Source organism: Onychostoma macrolepis, chromosome 07 (assembly GCF_012432095.1).
Source record: "Onychostoma macrolepis isolate SWU-2019 chromosome 07, ASM1243209v1, whole genome shotgun sequence".
Classification (NCBI taxonomy): domain Eukaryota; kingdom Metazoa; phylum Chordata; class Actinopteri; order Cypriniformes; family Cyprinidae; genus Onychostoma; species Onychostoma macrolepis.
In genome coordinates, this window is record NC_081161.1 from 42593446 (window position 1) to 42613772 (window position 20327).

The following is a 20327-nucleotide window of genomic DNA, read 5'->3' on the forward strand; positions in this document are numbered from 1 at the left end:
TAAATGATGGATTAGTTCCTTACAAACATGCAGCTTCTGGCTTTACAAGACATTAACTGATGGACTGGAGTGGTGTGGATTATTGTGATGTTTTTATCAGCTGTTTGGACTCTCATTCTGACGGCACCCATTCACTGCAGAGGATCCATTGCTGAGCAAGCGATGTAATGCTACATTTCTCCAAATCTGTTCTGAGTAAGTAACAAAGTCATTTACATCTTGGATGGTCTGAGGGTGAGTACATTTTCAGCATATTTTCATTTTTGGGTGAACTATCCCTTTAAATCTGCTGTACTCAGGCAGAAGAGAAGGACATGACACATTCCACACTTGTGTCTTTATTCGGCCACATTTCTGTTCACCACAAGCCACACAAAGACGGTAGTTTGTGCTTCCCTCTAATATCACACATACACACCCTCTGCTTTTATAGTGCTAATCTGAATACATAGACACACCCACCATGGTCTGTGATGCTGCTCTTACACACACAGGGTTATTCCAGCCCTAAATATAAATGAAGGCAGAAACTGTCCTGACTCAAGGTTCCAGTGTCTGCAGACCAGGGTCACCTTTCTATCTCAAAATAAACCAGGTTAGTGCACCTTAACATTAATACATTAAAAAAACATTAATAATATAGTGTTCACACTGGAAGATGGAAATGGTCAACTACTGTTCAAAAGTTTAAGTGCTCACCAAGGTACCATTTATTAATATTGTGAAATATTTTTGCAATATAATATAACTGTTTTCTATTTGTATATATGTTAAAATGTCATTTATTCCTGTCATGCAAAGCTGAATTTTCAGCATCATTACTCCAGTCTTCAGTGTCACATGATCCTTCAGAAATCATTCTAATATGCTGATTTGCTGCTCAAGAAACATTTCCTATAATTATCAATGTTGAAAACAATTGTGCTGCTTCATATTTTTGCATTTTATTTTCAGGATTGTTTGAATAGAAAGTTCAAAAGAAAATCATTTATTTAAAATGGAAATCTTTTGTAACATTATAAATGTCTTTGGATCAATTTAATGCATAATTGTTGAATAGAAGTATTAATTTCCTTGGGAAGGAAATCTTACTGACATTAAAATATAAAATGGTAATGTATATTTGCAATTATCCAATTACCTTCAACTAACATTTTGTGAAGAGCATAGTTGTATGTGCACGTGGATAATATATATGCTCTTCACCAAAATTAGTTGAGGGGAACTGATAACTGCAAAAGGACAAGTTATTGTTTATAAAGATAATGTGTAAGTGTTTGAATATTGCAGTTATTTTAAGTTATTGGTATATTTATATTTTGGTTTTTAGTGCAGATTTGTGTGTTTGTGTTTGCAAATGCATGTTTGTTAAAGTAAGTCTGTGAGTGTTTACATGCAGAGCCAATTTTCTGTGTAGTTTGCAAAATGTAACTATTTTAATATGTGCCACCATCTGTTTTATATCAATGTGGTAACCACAGAAAACAAAATCTTAATAGACTTTTTTTTTTTTAATCATCGGCAGCAATATATTTTTCCATCTGGTTGACCTCGCCAGTGGTTAAGTGTGGAAAAGTGAGATCAGCAGTGTCTTTAAGTGCTTTAAATGTGAACAGAGACCTCACTGTGTTCCTGGAGTTACTCACTGCTCCGGTGGGCCAAACATCTCCTCAAACTTCACACCTCTTTCAATGAGACGCCCTTTATGTAATCCATCACACAGGTGTTTGTGTGCCTGCGGTGACACATTTTGCCAGAGTAAAAGCAGGCATTGTGTAGCATATCATAAAAATAAATTTTCCACATTTAAATGCTAGGAAATGCTATTGGAAGGACAATTTGCCTGGATTTTATTTTTATCTCCTCCTGGAGTATTGAGATATCCAAAGAGGTGTTGTGTAAAAACTCACATTATTCCCACATGTTTGTGTTCTCACACACACACACACACACACCACGTTTGTTTTTGTGAATTGTGGGGGCTCTCCATAGGCGTAATGGTTTTTATACTGTACAAACTGTATATGTATGTATATGTCCTCATATGTCACAAACACACACACACACACAATCATTCTGTTTTTTTAATTAGATTTTTTAAATGAGTAATTTCAGCAAGTTTAATAGTTTCTTTTAATTTTAATTTAATTTATAGATTTGAAAATAAAGAAGGCAAAACTCTTTTAGATGCTAAGAATGACAAGGACAGAAAAGCTGTACTGCGTTTTACTCATTAGCTTACGTTTCTACATTGGACTCTTCATGCAGCAATAAATTAACAGAAGAAAGGCAAAATCCTGCAGTAAAACTGTACTTTAGCACATGCTTTGAATTTGAGCACATGCTGCTCTACATCCTCAATGCAAACAGATTCCTGTGTTGCAGCCAATTTATGAAAATGCAGGCACGTGTAAGCAAAACAAGACTCTTTATCATGATAGGCTGTATGCATTGTGTGCATCATGATGTCTGTGTGTTGTTTCTGAGTTTAGCATCTAAAGCGCAGCAGTTTAAGTGGTCATCGCACCAGTACCTGCCATGGCTGATCAAGAGGCTCAAGAAAACCCGACCCCTGCTGCCACCCCAGCTGCCCCACCGGCTGCACCTGCAGCCACACCTGCCGCCCCACCGGCTGCCGCGCGCCCCAAACGCATATCCCACCGTGGACGCACCGCAGGAGCCAGAGTCAGCTCCAATCAACAGGAGGGGAAAGTGGAGGAGTTTGAGCCCTTCATGTTAATGCCCCGAGGACCGCCTCCACTTAAGGGTGAGGCGGAGAAAATGTGTACATTTTGATCTTTTTATTTCATGTGGAAGATAATTTTTTTTTAAACTATTAGCCACCGTTACTACATATTTACAGCCTTGCAAAATGCCAATAGACACTTATAGTTACTAACCCTAAAGTGCTACATTTTTTCAATCTTGTCATAGTATTTTTTTTTTTTTTTGAGTAAATTCTGGTAGTATCTTTCATATTTGGTTTGCCTTTGTGTGATTTATAAATTGCAATTATGTAATTGTTTTGAGGTTGAATGTATTAGAGTTGAATGCCTTAACTAGTAAATATTATTAATTTATTTATAGCCTTTTATCTGTGAAAAACTGATCTGAATTTGTCCCGAATCAGAGAACTCTTGAGATATACAAGTGTATATATAAGTGTAAACTTAAAAAAATAGAAATATTGTAATAGAAGCTTAATTAAAAAAATAAAAATAAATAATAATAATAATAAAAGCCACTCCCTTAAGTATGAGAATGAATGTCATAATGATCACATCATTAACTGTGTTGTTATTTTATATAATGCTAATGTTTTTGGTAATTGAAGTAAAGCTGAAATGAAATAAATATTAGAGGCAGAGCTAAAATTTGCAAAACTTAAATGAAAGTAGTAACACTGGTCATCGGCGAACATGTGCCAACATCACACACATTCTGCATTTCCTCTGAATGAATGAATAAAATATTAGAGCATTAAAAGTAACTATATATATATATATATATATATATCAGTGGCGAGCGGTGACTTTTTTAACAGGGTATGCTGAGTGCTAAGATTAAGATAATAGACCATGCAAAATTAAAAAAAAAATAAAAATAAAATAAAATAAATAATAAAATAATAATAATAATATATTTAAAATATTGCCAAGTAACGTTGCAAACAACAATAAAATCACAGAAGGACTTTAACTGTAAGCGACACAAGTATACGGAAAACAAAGGTATTGTTTCCTATTTTTTCCTGATGTTTGTTATTATTTCAAATTTTGTATACATTTTTATAAACTTTTTTATTTATTTACTACTTAGGCATGTTGACAATAACGCCATCAACATTGTCTATGACCAGATATGTTTTTAGTGGACTTTCAAAATTTGCTTTGCTTGAGAAAGCATGAAAATATACAGTTATGATTTTTATTTTATTTTATTTTTTTTTCATATGATTTCGTAGGGTTAGTTTTGCATCAAACACAATGTAGTTTTCGGCAATCGAGATCTGGCAGCAAAAGCGCATTTTTCCACCTGGGCGAGCGCTTCGCGGACAGCTTACCTCGCGCATGAAATCACGTGCATAGCAGCTAAACACTGAGAACGCGCTACAATCCTGACGAGTCACAGCCACAGAGCGAGGCGCCACAGCTGCGGAGAACCCGCTCACCCGGAAGCTTCCGTCACTGTCTCACTGACGCAGATTTACAGAAAATGACCGGGTTTTTTTTCAAATAAATAATTTTACATACTTATTCCCAATCCCAACACTTTATTAAGCTTTAAATCACATCTCAAATGACAAGAGATCAACTTATAATCATGTTTATATTCATTAGCCCGTGAACTCATTCTCTCAGACGGCCTGGGTATGCGGCGCATTCGCAGTTTATATGGACGGAACGCCACTGATATATATATATATATATATATATATATATATATATATATATACTAAAAGCATGAGATTTCAGTTAAAGCACATTTTATTATATATATAGACCATTAAAATGTATCACAATAGGACATATTGTATAAACTGTCTGATATACACAGACATTTAAAATAAAAACATGTTTTTTATGTATATTTAGTTTTTTTATTTCATTACATGCACAACAATGGTAAAATGATCAATTATTATCCTATTAATTTTATCAGTAGTAATTAATACAGACACACATAGTACCGATTCCTGTGAGTGACTCATATGTTTGAGGTTTGCAACAGTAAAAGGAGCGGTTTTGTTTACTTAATTATTTGCTAACTTGGTCTTATCTAGTCAAAAAGCTGGGACAAGTATCCTGATCTCTCAAGACCATTTCCTCCATATTTTCCGTCTCCACCAGATAACAGAGAGCTCTTGTCCCAGTGATAACATTTATTGCAGGAAATTGTAACTTGTCTTTCGTCATCCTGTTCCCTTCAAACCCCCAGAGATAAAGGGATCCTGTGTGAGAGGGCCATGCCACTGTTTTTGTTGATTATTGATTATAAAAACAGGCTAATTTACAGCTGAGCCTTTGGTGCATTGACAGTCTTGTTTCTGTCCCTCAGAGTTTCTTGATATCTGGGATGTCGATGTTCTCAAACGACCTCAAGAGATCAATAAACAAGGGCACCACACGCACCTGTACTCCAGCGACTTCCTCATCGTGCGGCGTGCTCAGGAGTTTCAGATCAAGATCACCTTCGATCGGCCCTACAAACCGGCCGAAGACAAGTTTGCAGTGGAGTTTGTCATCGGTGAGTCTCTTATTTAGGTGAACTTCAGGCTGAGAAGTCTGAAATGAAGTCTTTTCATAACAGTTTTCTTCACATGGGTTTGATTTATGAAAGCCTTGTGTTTTGAATTTGATTATTAGAGTCTAAATCAAATACCGTGTAAATGAGCAGCACCACATTTCTCAAATTGGTAAACCAAATGTCTTTCGATGTTTTTGAAGCATACCACGTTTTTTAAAGCTTCCTTCTGCTTGAATTATCAGCTTTCCCCTTTTTTGCAACACCTAAGATTTATTTAAAGAGGCAAATTGTCCAGCACAGCAATAAATGTTATTCAGTTTGCATTTTCAGCATGTATTCAACATTAAAATTTCACAAGAGATGCCTTTATTCTTCCATCATCACTTTCCCTTCTCGTTGGCACACTTCCCTTTAGTGCACTTCTCATTTTCCTGATAATATTTACCACATCCAGTTGTTAATGCACATGCACATCCGGGCACTGATATTTAAGGAAACTGAGCATGCGTTCGGAAGGATCTAAAGTTGTGTAAGGTGCTTTTTACTGGAAAATAAGTTTACAAACGGACAATGCAAACGATGTGAGGAAACCTAGTTATACAGAACAGACTGTGCTATACAGTACCAATTAAAAGTGTAGCGTCAGTATGATAACCATTTTTGATCATTTTATTCAGCAAGGTTGCATTAAGTTAATAAAAAAGGGACAGTAAAAACATGTATAATGTTACTGGAGATTTCTATTTCAAATAAATGCTGTTTTTTAACTAATTTTTCCACAAAAATATTATAACACAGATTGCTGCAAATCAGCATATTAGACTGATTTCTGAAGGATCATGTGACACTGAAGACTGGAATAACGATTCTGAAAATTCAGCTTTGCGTCACAGAAATAAATGACATTTTACAATATATTCAAATAGAAAACATTTATTTTAAATTGTAACAATATTTCACAATATTGCTGATTTTGCTGTAATCTTTTATCAAATAAATGCAGCACTGCTAAGCAGAAGAGGCTTTAAAAAATCATACTGACCTCAGATTTGTGAACGGTAGTGTATATTTGTGCACAAAAGTGAAGCTATGAGTACTTAACATTGCCTTGTGATGAGCTGTTGTTGTTGTGCACTAGGGCCGAGTCCTCAGTACAGTAAGGGCACCTACATTCCCGTTTTCCCAACTGAGGATCGACAGAGTGTTTGGAGAGGCCGGATCGTAGAGACCAGCGACAATGTCGTCACAATGGGCATCACAACCTCGCCAGAGTGCATTGTGGGAAAATACATGATATATATAGGTGTGGTGACTCCCTACGGCATCCGCAGAACCAGAAGAGACCCGAGCACAGACATCTACATCCTCTTTAACCCGTGGTCACCAGGTCTGACTTTTCTTCCTTTCTAGGAGAAGCTTCCTGGACCACAAAACCAGTCATAAGGTCAATTTTTCGAAATTGAGATTTATACATCACATGAAAGCTGAACAAATAACCTTTCCATTGATATATGGTTTGTTAGGATCGGACAATATTTGGCCAAGATACAACTATTTGAACATCTGGAATCTGCGGGTGCAAAAAAAAAAAAACAATTGAGAAAATCGGCTTTAAAGTTGTCCAAATGAACTTCTTAGCAATGCATATTACTAATCAATAATTAAGTTTTGATATATTTACGGTAGGAAATTTACAAAATATCTTCATGGAACATGATCTTTACTTAATGTCCTAATGATTTTTGGCATAAAAGAAAAATCAATAATTTTGACCCATACAATGTATTGTTGGCTATTGCTACAAATATACCCCGGAGACTTAAGACTGGTTTTGTGCTCCAGGGTCACATATAATATATACTCTCTTAAAAATATGCAGTCTCAATATATCTTTTTAAATTGTGTGCATGAGGGGAAAAAAAAAAGATATGAGCCATTGCTAAGACATAATTGTTATGTTATTTTCAAAGCTGATGCTGTGTTCCTGGATGATGAGGAGGAGCGTGAAGAGTGTGTTATGAATGAGCTGGGGATCATCTATCATGGAGCGTATGACGATGTGTCTGAACGCGCATGGAACTACGGACAGGTGTGAGGAACTTGACATACATCACATTTGTCAGTCACAAAAATGACCAGCCTTTTAAAAATTGTTTGTAAATCTCACATTATGTTGCATTATCACCAAATCTTGGATTCAATTATTTTGTCAATTTTTATTTTTTCAGTTAGCACAGGTTTAATATTTATTTATGCAACAGAGCTTATGCACCTCATGTTTGAGTGAAAAATAATTTTGGATCATTTTGGCATTGTTCACTCAAAAACGAGGTAAATAAGCTTTTTTTTTTCTGGATTAATTAATATAATTCATAACGAATAAAAAATAATAAATAGATAAATGTGTTAATTTTAAGGTTTGCTAAGTTACATGTAATAGTGTTAATAAATATGAATAATTTTAATGATTTTTAAGATTAGGTGAGTATTAAATTATGTCAATGGTAATCTAAATGTAAAAAAAGGAAAAAATGAGCATGTACAGTTAAATGTTAAAATACTGAGCTATGCTGATCAACTAAAAAAAATACTAATTAAAATAATAAATAATTAAAACAATTAAAATAAAGTGCATTCCTAATAATTAGAGCTAAAAGACTGTAATAAAATATTTACAAATAAAAAATATCGCAATTTGCTGTATTTTGTTTTCTTTTTGTTTTTAGTTTGAATTTGGTGTCCTGGATGCCTGTCTGTTCATAATGGATAAAGCAGATATGCCGCTGTCCAACCGTGGGGACATCATTAAAGTGACCCGCGTCGCTTCAGCCATGGTGAGAAACTGTGATAACTATTTCCAAAAAGCTGAGTTTTGCCATTCACTTATTTTTTAAACCCTGCTAAGAGGAACTGAGCTTCACTGTGCCAGACTTGGACTAAACATTTTGACAGACAATTAACACCTTTATTCAGCAATTATGAATTGATCAAAAGTGAGAGTAAAGACTTTTTTATAATGTTACTATTACTTTAAAAGATTTCTATTTAAAATAAATACTGTTCTTTTGAACTTTCCGTTCATCAATGAATGTTTCTTGAGCAGCAAATCAGTATATTAGAATGATTTCTGAAGGATCATGTGACACTGAAGACTGGAGTAATGATGCTGAAAACTCAGCTTTGATCACAGGAATAAATTAGACTTTAAAATATTTTCAAATTGAAAACTGTTACTTTAAATTGTTATAATGTTTCTTTACACACATTAAATAATCTTACTGCACCCCAACTTGTCTACTGCAATATTTGTGTAAAAGTATTTTATGTTTAAAAAATATAGTATATTTTTTAATATAACTTTTGAATATTGTTTATTTGTGCACAGAATTGAAGTGTTCAATTCTAAAAACACACAGCTTATTGAATTTTTCACATGATGTTATAGCATGTGTACTATTGGTGAAGCAACACATCTTTTCCAGCTTTCATAAACCTGTTGTTGACCTCTGCCCTGTTTCCTAACAGCTGAACTCGCGTGATGATGATGGTGTGTTGGTGGGGAACTGGAGTGGCGATTACACATACGGTGTCCCACCGACGTCCTGGACCGGCAGCGTGGAGATCCTCCTGGACTACGCCGGCAGCAGGGGAACGCCCGTCTGCTACGCCCAGTGCTGGGTCTACGCAGCCGTCTTCAACACCTGTGAGAACCAGGACAAGGCATTCATTAATAGGTCACATGATCGGTGTCTATATGATTTTACTTCTCCTTCCCCACAGTCTTGCGTTGTCTCGGGATCCCCGGCAGGGTCGTGACAAACTTCTTCTCTGCTCACGACAATGACGGCAACCTTAAGATGGACATCATCCTGGACGAAAATGGAAAACTGGACCGGAACCGCACCAAGGACTCCATCTGGTTTGTGATCTTTTATGGAAACAGAAACATGACGTCTTGCTCAAATTTTTGATTTTATGCAGTAGATAATGGAAGCTTGTTTCTGCCACAGGAAATAAATAAAGGCTATTCAGAATTTGTTCAAAATAAAATAATAAAAGTCACAGTTGTGAGACAGAAAGTCACAATTATTATTATTATTATTTTTTTTATCCTGTTGCGGAAACAAGCTTCCATAGTAGAAAGCTTCATTTTGCTTTATCTTCATCTGCAGGAATTATCATTGCTGGAACGAGTGTTTCATGGCGAGGTCTGATCTGCCTCCTGGTTTTGGAGGATGGCAGGTTGTGGATGCTACACCACAGGAGACGAGCGATGGTAGGACAAGTGCATGAACACACACACACACACACACACACACACACACACACAGACAGACAGACAGTATCTTTGTTGTTCTGTGATGTTACTGAGGCTGGTCTTCTGTCAGGTTTGTTCAGGTGTGGACCTGCATCAGTAGCTGCTGTAAAACATGGCCAGATCTGCTACCCGTTTGATGCCCCTTTTGTGTTTGCTGAGGTAAAAAAAAAAAAAAAAAAATCATGTCTTTGGGCCTTTAATCCTCAGAGTTAAAAACAATACAGTTTTTAGTAAATGCTAAAAGTTAAAATGAAATACAAGAACACATGATAACATGGTTAGCAGGGAGAAAAAACAAACTAATTTTCTTCAAATTGACTACTACAACAACAAAACCAACAACAATAATAATAATAGATACTACTGGCTACATTTGATCCAAAATATGCTTTTTGTTGTTACGTCATGTTGTGTAATAAAATTTTAGAATGTTACAGTTTTTCTAACACCAAAGAAATTATTAATATCAATAATAATAATAATATTGCTGTTGTTATCACTGTTAATAATAATTCATATTCACATAAAATAATATATTATTTTTAGTGATTATCTCTTATTATCTAAAATATCCAAATATGTATTTTCAGGTGCTATTTTTGAACATCAGTGAGATAAAACTTCAGAAAGTAGCAGAGGAAAGCTCTGAGATCCAGAACACATCCAAATTTCAGAGCAAAAAAGTCAGACAATATAGTATTGCAACCTTGAAAACTCATCATTGCAACCCAAAATCCAAAATTCACTCCAAAACAATAAACAATATACATCATGATATGAATGAGTTCAAACAAACTAAGAACAAACAGGAAGAAAAGTAAATGCATCAGTTTTCAAGGTTTGGGTCTCTGAGGATTAAAGACTCAAATATGACAAAATCTGTGTAAAGTATAATTTTTTATTTTTTCAGTTTATAATTTAAGAGATATATACACGTCTGTACATCTCACTCCTTCTGTTTATTTCTGCAGGTGAACAGTGACGTGATTTTTTATCGTAGACAAAAAGATGGCACTCTGGAAGTAGTGAAGGTGAATCCCACTCATGTGGGCCGCATGGTGCTGACCAAAGCTGTGCTGCACGATGGACGTCGAGACATCACTGATCAATACAAGTTCCCTGAAGGTGAGAGAAGTTGCTGTTGGACATAAAGGGTCACATAAATATCACACAACCAGGATGCGGATTCATTTGAAACCATTATTTACTCAGGGAGCCCAGAGGAGCGGCGTGTGCTGGAGAAGGCAGAGGAGTTCGGCTGTCAGAGAGAGAAAGCCTCTCTTCCTCGGGGTGACGTGGAGGTGGAGATCCCCAATCTGGACGTTCGTGTGGGGGACAACTTTGACGTGACGCTGCAGTTTAAGAACCACAGCGAGCAGCGCCGCACTGCCGATGTGTACATCACTGGGACCGTGGTGTATTATACCGGAGTCCCAAGCGCAGAGGTGGTGTTTAAAACTCCCAAAATCAAACTAGATCCTCTGCAGAGTGAGTAAATGATGTTGGAGAGAGTGTAAAATATGATTTTGCTGCATCTATATTCATGTATTAAATGCTCCCCCTGCTGGTGATGATAGGTACGGATGAGAAGGTGTTGGTGCGAGGCGAGGACTACATGCATAAACTGGTGGAACAGGCAAATATTCACTTCATCGCTACGGGGAAGATTAAAGAGACGGGACAGATCATTACAGCTATGAAAGTTATCACAATGCACAACCCCAAACTCATTGTGAAGGTCAGACTTTATTCATTACTGTTACTGTACCCAGGGGCGTCATGCACTCATTATTTTTGAGGGGGCACGAGTTGGGGGGGGGGGTCGTCATGTGACACACAGCAGCACTTATGTTTTTGAATTTAACATTGAAAGTTAATGTGAATAAAAACATTGTAAGTTAGGCTACTAATCATAACACTTTCATTGTACAGAAAGAGAGCAAAGAATATTTACATTATCAAAGAACATTTTCACTGACAGTCTAGAGTTCAAGCACTCTCAAAAACTCCCATTAAAATCACTGAAGCTGTTTACACTGTGAAATTAATATCTTACAAATTTGTACACACATTAGCACTTTGTTTCTGAGAGAGAATTCGCCAGAAAGAGGTATTCAGTCAACGAGCGAGTGAAGAAAACACCGGCATTTTAGCGATGACTCCTAGGTCATTGCATTCATAAGCTCAACAGCATCATGTGTGATTGGTTATAATGTGCAGTGCTGTACAAACGTGTCTGTCTCTGGCTCAGTGCCAGCCAGCGAAGGCAGATTTGAATTTAACAGCTAATGATGCGCTGAACTTTCTAATCACGCTGGTGTGACTGTATTAGAAAATATTAATCGGCTATTTTTTGTCTTTTGGAAGCTGCATTCAAAATCCACTTGGCTCAAAAATCTGAGGGGGCACGTGCCCCCTCACTTTGAATGGGCATGACACCTCTGACTGTACCTCGCATTTACATTAAAACCAGGATTTCCCAAACTGGGCTTGATGAGGGAACTGAAAAAGCTGATAATAAAAAAAAAGAAAGAAAGAAAGAAAGAAAAGAAATACTTTAGAAGTAAAAACCATCAAAATAAAATACTTATGTAAGTAATAATTAATTATTAATTAAGAATTTTATAATTTTCTAAAATTTTCTAAAAATAATGAATAATTTTTTATATCATGTAACCGTTAACCAACAACAGAGAACCATGAGCATGTAAGTGTGTTGTTAAATTATTGAAATATTAACTTAAAAAGGAGCAACTTCAAGTTAGGTTAAAGAGATTCAGCAGGTTTAAACGAATAAATTAAAAGCTATCCTAATATAGTTTAATAATATTAAAGTTAGTATTAAACTTAATTTTAAGCTTCAGTATATTATTTAAAAAAATAATAATAATAATGTTGAAGATTGAACTTTAATTAAACTATAAACATGTTATTAAATATATAAACTATATAAACTTATAGCATTATATAAAAAAATAATAATAACAATATATGAGTCCAATCAGTTTAAAAATATTTTAAGTTTAATCATATTAAACTGCGTTGGGACTGTTTAGGTTTACTTTATTGTTCAAATCAGGAATTTTATTTTTATTTTGAGATTTTTCAATATTTTTTATAGGCTGGGAAGACAGGGAATATTTACTAACAACAACAATATTTACTAACAAAATCTTTATTTTGAATAAGTTGAGTAATTGAGTAAATTGCTTTGACTAAAGTGTCTGCCAATTTAAATGAGTCTGCTGCCCTCTACTGGTAGTTTTCACTTTGTTTGTGACATCTCTCTGTAGGTCACTGGTTCTCCAAGAGTGAGTGAGGAAATGTATGTGTCTGTTGAGTTCACAAACCAGTTTAAGTTCAATCTGGAGAATGTGGATCTGCGTATGGAGGGTCCTGGAATCATGCCCTTCAAACACAAGCAATACAGGTGAACACCGTCAGATTGATGCTATTACACTGAAATGTTCTGGATCTGCTATTATAGAGGCAAAGACTTGATATGGGACAAAAATATTATGAGACTTTTGTGCTTTTCAAATTTAAAACAGTCAAATTCCAAAAATAATCAAGTGCATTTTAAGGAAGAACTGTACATTTATGAATGTAAATCTGTTCTACATGATTTCTGATGTGTGTGCGTGATGTGTTTTCCAGTCTGATTGCTCCAGGCACCTCTATAACGTGGACGGAGACATTCAGTCCCAGACGGGCCGGCTCCACTAAACTGATAGCCAGTCTAGACTGCGCTGCTCTCAGACAGGTGTATGGAGAGACTGACCTCACCGTCCAGCAATAAACACCTCAGAGAATGAAGCTGAGAAACAGATCGCTGTAGTCTTTGATCCATGAGAAAAACATGTAATCTCCAGCATATACTATATAAACACACGTACCTTTCTTTGAATTGACTGCACTACTAATACAGCTTGACATTATTTTTCAGTGGTGGTATCATTATGTCAGTGGTAGCAGAAGTGCATTGTTTTATATTTAGTCAAAAATACAGTTATTGCAATTTATACTTTCATCCGTCAGTGATTTTATCTTATGTATGATAAATAATTCTGTGGCCCATAAAAAAAATGTTTGCTTTTGTTTCTGACTGATAAAATGCTTTAGAAAGAAATAAGCATAACATAAGCACACTTTCAGACTTTTGTCCCTGTGTCTTATGTTTCTATGTGCTTCCAGTGTTTCCATGTCCTTATTTGGTTTTTCCTGTTTCCTGTTCTTGTTTGGCTTGATTATGATTCTTCCCAGCTGTGTTTAATTAATTACTCCACCTGTTTCAGTTCTCCTTGATTAATTTCCCAGTGTTCTTAAGCCTTGTGTTTCCTTGTCTCCGACGTCCGGTATTGTTTGTCTTCACCCTGCTCGGTGTATGTTACCCTGGATTACGTTATTGAAAGAAGTTTGATTGTTCTCCTCGTCTTCTTGCTCCCAGAGAATTATGACAGAATACTGGACCTAAAACAACAGTAAGCGGTGTCCCTCCTTCCCGTTTTGTTTTCCCTTTTTTCTCTCGTGGCATGGAAACCGGTGCTCGTTTCATTGCTCTGGCCCCCTGAGATCTCCAGCTGGTGGAGTATTCACGGGAGTTCTGCGGGCTCGCCGCAGCGGTGGTATTCAATGATGCCACCATCCACTCGCTGTTCTGGCACGGGGCCAACTACCATCGCCCCGTGGATCTCTTTCCAGGACACTTTCCAGACACCGGCGGATCCTTTCCCTCCAGCTTAGTCCTGTGGTGTCTGGAAAGTGTCCTGCCCCGAGCCAGAACCAACCCGCCACCGTTTGCAGGGAAGCCAAGCCTTGAATAAGCCAAGCCCGCCGCCGTTCGCAGGGAAGCCATGAGTAGGGCTCCAGCCGTAGGGGCGGGGGCCACGGCCGAGTATTGTAAACACATATCACTACCCTAGCTGAAAGTTACTTTACGGAGCCTATCGTAGTTGTCATAGTCTCGCTTTGCCTGTTTTCCTGTGTTTTCATTCTAGCCTGTGTATCTTGGATTAACCCTTTGCCTTGCTGTTTCGGATTGTTTACCACTGCCTGGATTATTGCTGTGTACCTGGATTATCTCTCTTTGCCTTGCCCTGTTGAATACTGTTCGCTGATCAAAAACCCACACTTGTCCTAGGAATACTCTGTCTTGCCTCATCTATGTCTGTTTGCTGTGTATCGACCCATGCTCGTTTCATGACCACGCCTTTGAATAAAGCTCTGCAGATGGATCTCATGTTCTGATCACTCCGTAACAGATACATTGTGAGTGAATTTGTACGTTATATTGTAAGGATCATTAATGATGCCTTGTGTTTAATAATAGTACAAAAAGATTGATTACAGAAATTAAAGAGATTTAATAAAAAATGAGTGTTTATTGTCTCTAATTGGCCTGTAGCTAAGCCCTCAAAACACTTCTTATTTAGAGGTAAAGTACTGCATGATTTGTAGATCATATTTAATGGTTAACACTTTGCAAAAACATTTGCAATTAGTTTTTAAAAGATAAAATAAAAAATACACCTCCTGATCAACGACAGAAATTAACCTTTCCATTATAAGGTGATATTAGACTCCTTAAAGTTTTTTTTTTTTTGTAAGGTTAATTAGGAGGTGGCATTAATACTTTTCATAAAATAACAATTTTATGAGATTAATGTTTTAAATATTCAAAACTTTATATTAAAACATTAAATGAATTAAATTTATACTTGACATTTTTATGTTTTGAAACTTGAAACATACTAAAAGTGAAACTGAAACCGCCAGTAGGTGGCAGCAAGTCACTGTCTTTGTAACTTAATCATTTATTCAATCGATTTGTTCGAACCGCTGATTCATTCAGGAGTGACAGTACGTTCCAAACGGGATATATTGCCCTCTGAAGGGCACTTCAGAGTGAAAATAATCATGGCCACCATATTGAAAGGTCGTTCCAAACCGAAGTGCTCAAAATTGGCCACTTCAAATGGCCCTTCAGAATGAAGGATTTCGAAGGGTACAACTGATGGTCACTTTGGGCCCCCATGATACTTTGCACTGATTCTTTGCATGATGACGGCACCTCCGTGTGGGCACGGGATGATAACGCAGAGGGCACTTCAAGAAACAGTTGTTTGGTCCCCTACACCCTTCAACCCTTCGAAGCTCTCACCCGGAGGGTAAACCCTTTGAACGGATTAGGGCATAGGGATGAGCCCTTCCGAATGGAACGCAGGGTGACTCTATTTATGAATTGGTCATTGAATCACTGACTCACTAGATTTGTTCAAAAACGCAGATTCATTCATAAACTAAACAGTGCTGTGTTTGCTTGGAGATGTGCAGCGGCTCAGCTGTGACTTTGTTTGGAACTATTTTTGTTGAGGAAATAGAGCACAATCAGACAACAGTGTTCCTAAAATGTAAGTCACTTAATATTAAAGGTGCAATAGGAGATCTCTGAAAATGCTAACTTTAGCCTGATAGCACTGAAAGCTAACGTCCCACCTTCCCTGCAATCGCTGTCCAAAGTCACGCCCGATGAACGCACATACGCTCAAAGAGCAGAAAACCAGAGACATCAACGGTTTCCAATTACAGTCCTCGCACCCTCACCGCTCTGCACTTTTCGTATATCTTATCACTTCCGATGGTTGTTCTGTTCAACCGTAATAAGTGCCCCGCGAAGTGGACATCACCAGATATTCCAGCATGATTCCAGTTCAAAACGTGTGTTCCATATAAAGGGCATTAAAGTATGAGAGACGTGAATTTAAATTGTATTTATTTACAGAGGTATATTATGTCACACTTCTCTAGTAAGTTTCGTCTGTGTGTGAAGATATTGAATACGTATTGTCAAGTATACCCATACTCGAAATGGTGCTCTGCATTTAACCCATCCAAGTGCACGCACACACACAGACACACACAGACACACACAGACACACACACACACACACACACACACACACACACACACACACACACAGACACACACACAGACACACACACACACACACACACAGACACACACAGACACACACACACACACAGACACACACACACACACACACACACACACACACACACACACACACACACACACACACACACACACACACACACACACACACACACACACACACACACACACACACACACACACACACACACACACACACACACACACACACACACACACACACACACACACACACACACACACACACACAGCAGTGGGCAGCCTTGCTCCAGCGCCCGGGGAGCAATTAGGGGTTCAGTGCCTTGCCTTCGGTGCAGGTAAGTCATGGTATCGAAGGTGGAGAGAGTGCTGTTCATTCACAATCCCCACCTTCAATTCCTGCCGGTGCGAGAATCGAACCGAGTCGTTTAGTCCTTCAGGTTACAAGCCCGACTCCCTAACCATTAGGCCACGACTACCCCCTATCGAGTGAATGATCCGAAGTGAAATAAACTTCAGTGTATTTCCCCTGCTCAGGGAGTAGAGAGCAATGAACACTGTATAGGGAGCATATCAATCAGAACACAGTTCATGCACGGAGATCACTTCGAGCTGGTTATCTGAACCGAGTGTGTTAACTAAGCGAGACATACAAAATATGCAGAGACGAGGGGCGCGAGGACTGGAATTGGGAACCGCTGGGTTACATCATGTGTCATTCACCAGTGAGAAAACTTTACAGCACAGTTAGTAAAAGTACTGCAATACCAGGAAGGAAGATCGAGTTGTTGATGTTTGCCTGCCATTCTTGCTCTGTCTGCAATAGCATGCGTGAACACGCTGATATCCTGTCTGCGCAAACAGGGTGCACAGAGGTATGCAAATACATATTTTGACAGGCAGGTAGGAAAGCAAATTAAAACGCTCGGACCGAGCGTTTTGATTGGACGAACATTTCTTGGTCCTACACCTTCCACAGAATATATAAATACAGATAAATACATTTAGACCACTTAACTTAATGATTGCTATCAGGATGTGAAGAGACTTTCAACCAGAATAACAAAAAATGTTTCTTAAGACAATCACCTATGGCACCTTTAACGTTTGTATAAAATCAAATATGTATAAAACTGTTGCATGAATTCAATTTCACATTTGCACACTTAGCTCTCTTAATAATCATTAAAAACCTGTCACTTATTAGTTCGTCGCGATCTCACAAACTTCCATTTTAATTAATAAAGATATATAAACAGGAAACTGAATCAATTATTTACATCGTCTCTACACTTTGTTTTATACAATGAATGACAAACTGCAGTCTGCTTTCACGATCTGTGCTGTGAGGAGCAGGACGCGCAGCGATAGAGCAGCATTTCTATTGGCTGCAGTCTGCAGCTATTATGACAAAAGATGGCATTGCGCAGCGAACTGGAGACACAAATGTTGCCACTATGTTTTTAGTCTGCATTGTGCTACGTTTATGTGCAGAACTGGGATCGCTTTCATAGTCGTTTAAATGGATAAAATATAAAAATCCCAAATTTCCAAAAAAAAAAAACCTAACCAGCTGGAAGTGAAACGCCGTCTATGAATAATTAGAACATGATAGTCAAATGTGTGGGTTACATACATAATATGGCGTTATGCGATGGACTGATATTCGTTTATAAGTCCTTTTAAGATCATTTTGGATGATCTGATGCATCTTCATATGTAAAAGTCAGTCTCTATGTCGTTCTGTGAATGTGAATATTCTGTGAAGAACAAAAGGTCAAAAGGTCTAGAAGGAGCCTGGTCTTCGTCCTGAGTGGGGGGAAACCCAAGGAAGTCTCAACCATTGATTTTCTTCATGGTTTTACTCGTGATTGTCATGATGTTGTCTCTTCGATCATTAATCTTGGGGTTCTTGCCCCAAAACTGACAATCTCCTTCCTGAGTTGGGATTATCAATAAGTGTTCTTTTGTGTTAATGCTGCAAGCTGTTCAAGCTGTGAAGGAGTTGGTTGGTTAGGCTTACTTCAGGCTGGATGGCGCTAGGATCTGATTTACGATCATTCATGTTGTCTTGGGCCTCTTTGTGGAATTCTGCACCTAACGTTTCGACAATGTTCTGATCAAATCTTAAATTGTCTGATTCGCACTGAAACACTACATAGATGCAATGATGGACGTGTTGTGTGATGTGCTCATGCTCATAAAAACATGAAAGATTATGGGTTGAAATTAATATGTATTTCTGTTATAATGTGAATTACTCAGTGTCTAGTGCAGTGGTCTTCACTACTTTTTTTCACGAGAGCCACACTTATAGGACAAAGTCAATAGGAGAGCAAAGTATTAAAAGTTACCTCCAGTCATAAATAGCATGTCTGCTTATCGATCTTTCATCCCTGAACATACAATATGCAATGCAATACAAACGGGGTTATTTTTTTAAAAGTTATTTAAAGTTATTTTTTAAAGTTATTTATTTAAAGTTATTTTCTTCTACATTAGCCCATCATGTATCTGTTACGGAAGGAACAGAGGAAGCGTGCAGATCCATGTGCAGAGCTTTATTCAAAGGCGTGGTCACAAACAGGCATGGTTCAATAAACAGCAAACAAACATGAATAAGGCCAGACAAAGAGTATTCCTAGGGAAGGCGTGGGTCATCGATCGGCGAACAAAATCCAGAGGGCTTGACAAAAGGGGTGATCTGCAAACACGAGCAATAATCCCGACTGGGGCAAACAGTATCCAAGACAGGCAAACGGGTAATCCAATATACACAGGCGAGAATCAAAGGACCGGAAGACAGGCAAGGCAAAACTAGACTAGAACCCAGCAATATTAACTTCTCTATTGTTGTTCAGTTGTTGTCCAAGTAGGATGATTGGTTGGTGTAGTATTTGTCCTGCCCCTCTTCCATTGATTGGACGGCTGGGTAAAAAGTGACAGTGACAAGCGCTGCGTTTTACCCAAAGCTAAACAGTTTAGCAACTCTCAGCTACAAAAAAAAAATTAAAAACTGAGCGAACAAGCTTGTAAAATATTATAATTGCAGTGCATCAAAATTCAGTGTCATCAGTTTGCCAAAAAGAACACAGAACGTTTTATGCACCATTTACACCTAGTCGTCTACGCCCGTGAAAAAACATCAGCAGTCCGGTGCAGAGAAAAAAAAAAAAGATGAAGCCCGTGCATCACCGTGCATCACTTTCAGGTACAACATTCATAATCCATTGAAACTTTTTTTTTTTTATCTGTTGACGTTAATAACGTGTTTTAATGTCGGTATTAATTTATCCACCAACAACGCTAATATTCTCTCTGACTTTCCATGTTCCCTTACGAAAATTAGCCATGGTTTTACTACAAATAAAACCAAAAATCATAGTTCTTGTAGCCATGGACGGTAGGCCTATCCACAATTAACCATGGTTTTGTTAGGCCATAGTTTACAAAGAATTAAAATAGTATTAAGACAATATTTTTTGTGGTTATAAAAACAGACCTAAGCCAGCAACAGCCTTTAAAATTACTTAAAATGCATTATAGGCTATAAAACAATGAGGCAATAATGATTGCATAATTAATAATATATGGTTTCATTGAATAACACTGTTAAAATACATAATGTAATGCAAAATAAACAATTTATGTACATTACATATTATTACAAATGCCTCTAAAGAGAACCAAAGGCCTGGTAATTGCTGATGTTACAGTAACAGGATGATCAAGTCCTTGTTATATTGACCAAACATTTAGGCTAATTCAAATATCCACTTAATCTTTAATTGTTGGCCACCTTTTTACGAT

At 37.3% G+C, this 20327-nt stretch overlaps 2 protein-coding genes across 2 annotated transcripts in view; both read left to right on the plus strand.

Annotated features, from left to right (window-relative positions):
* The window catches only part of LOC131543878 (leucine-rich repeats and immunoglobulin-like domains protein 3), a 117121-nt gene that overhangs the window by 52390 nt on the left and 44404 nt on the right, over window positions 1–20327 (plus strand). The gene's annotated exons all lie outside the window — the stretch shown is intronic.
* On the plus strand, window positions 512–14934 carry f13a1b (coagulation factor XIII, A1 polypeptide b). Its single transcript, XM_058783265.1, has 15 exons — window positions 512–595; window positions 2493–2767; window positions 5059–5247; window positions 6386–6634; window positions 7218–7336; window positions 7974–8081; window positions 8773–8950; window positions 9028–9166; window positions 9420–9523; window positions 9636–9724; window positions 10537–10690; window positions 10778–11053; window positions 11143–11303; window positions 12859–12995; window positions 13223–14934. Exons 2-15 carry the CDS (start codon window positions 2539–2541, stop codon window positions 13362–13364), a joined length of 2274 nt encoding a protein of 757 aa, XP_058639248.1. The 5' UTR covers window positions 512–595; window positions 2493–2538; the 3' UTR covers window positions 13365–14934.

Bases quoted from the DNA above. Each gene is read 5' to 3' on its own strand.
- f13a1b (XM_058783265.1), top strand. From the start codon at position 2,539: ATGGCTGATCAAGAGGCTCAAGAAAACCCGACCCCTGCTGCCACCCCA. The intron at 5,248-6,385 runs GTGAGTCTCTTA...GTTGTGCACTAG, and splicing joins TGCAGTGGAGTTTGTCATCG to GGCCGAGTCCTCAGTACAGT. The intron at 9,725-10,536 runs GTAAAAAAAAAA...TTATTTCTGCAG, and splicing joins CCCCTTTTGTGTTTGCTGAG to GTGAACAGTGACGTGATTTT.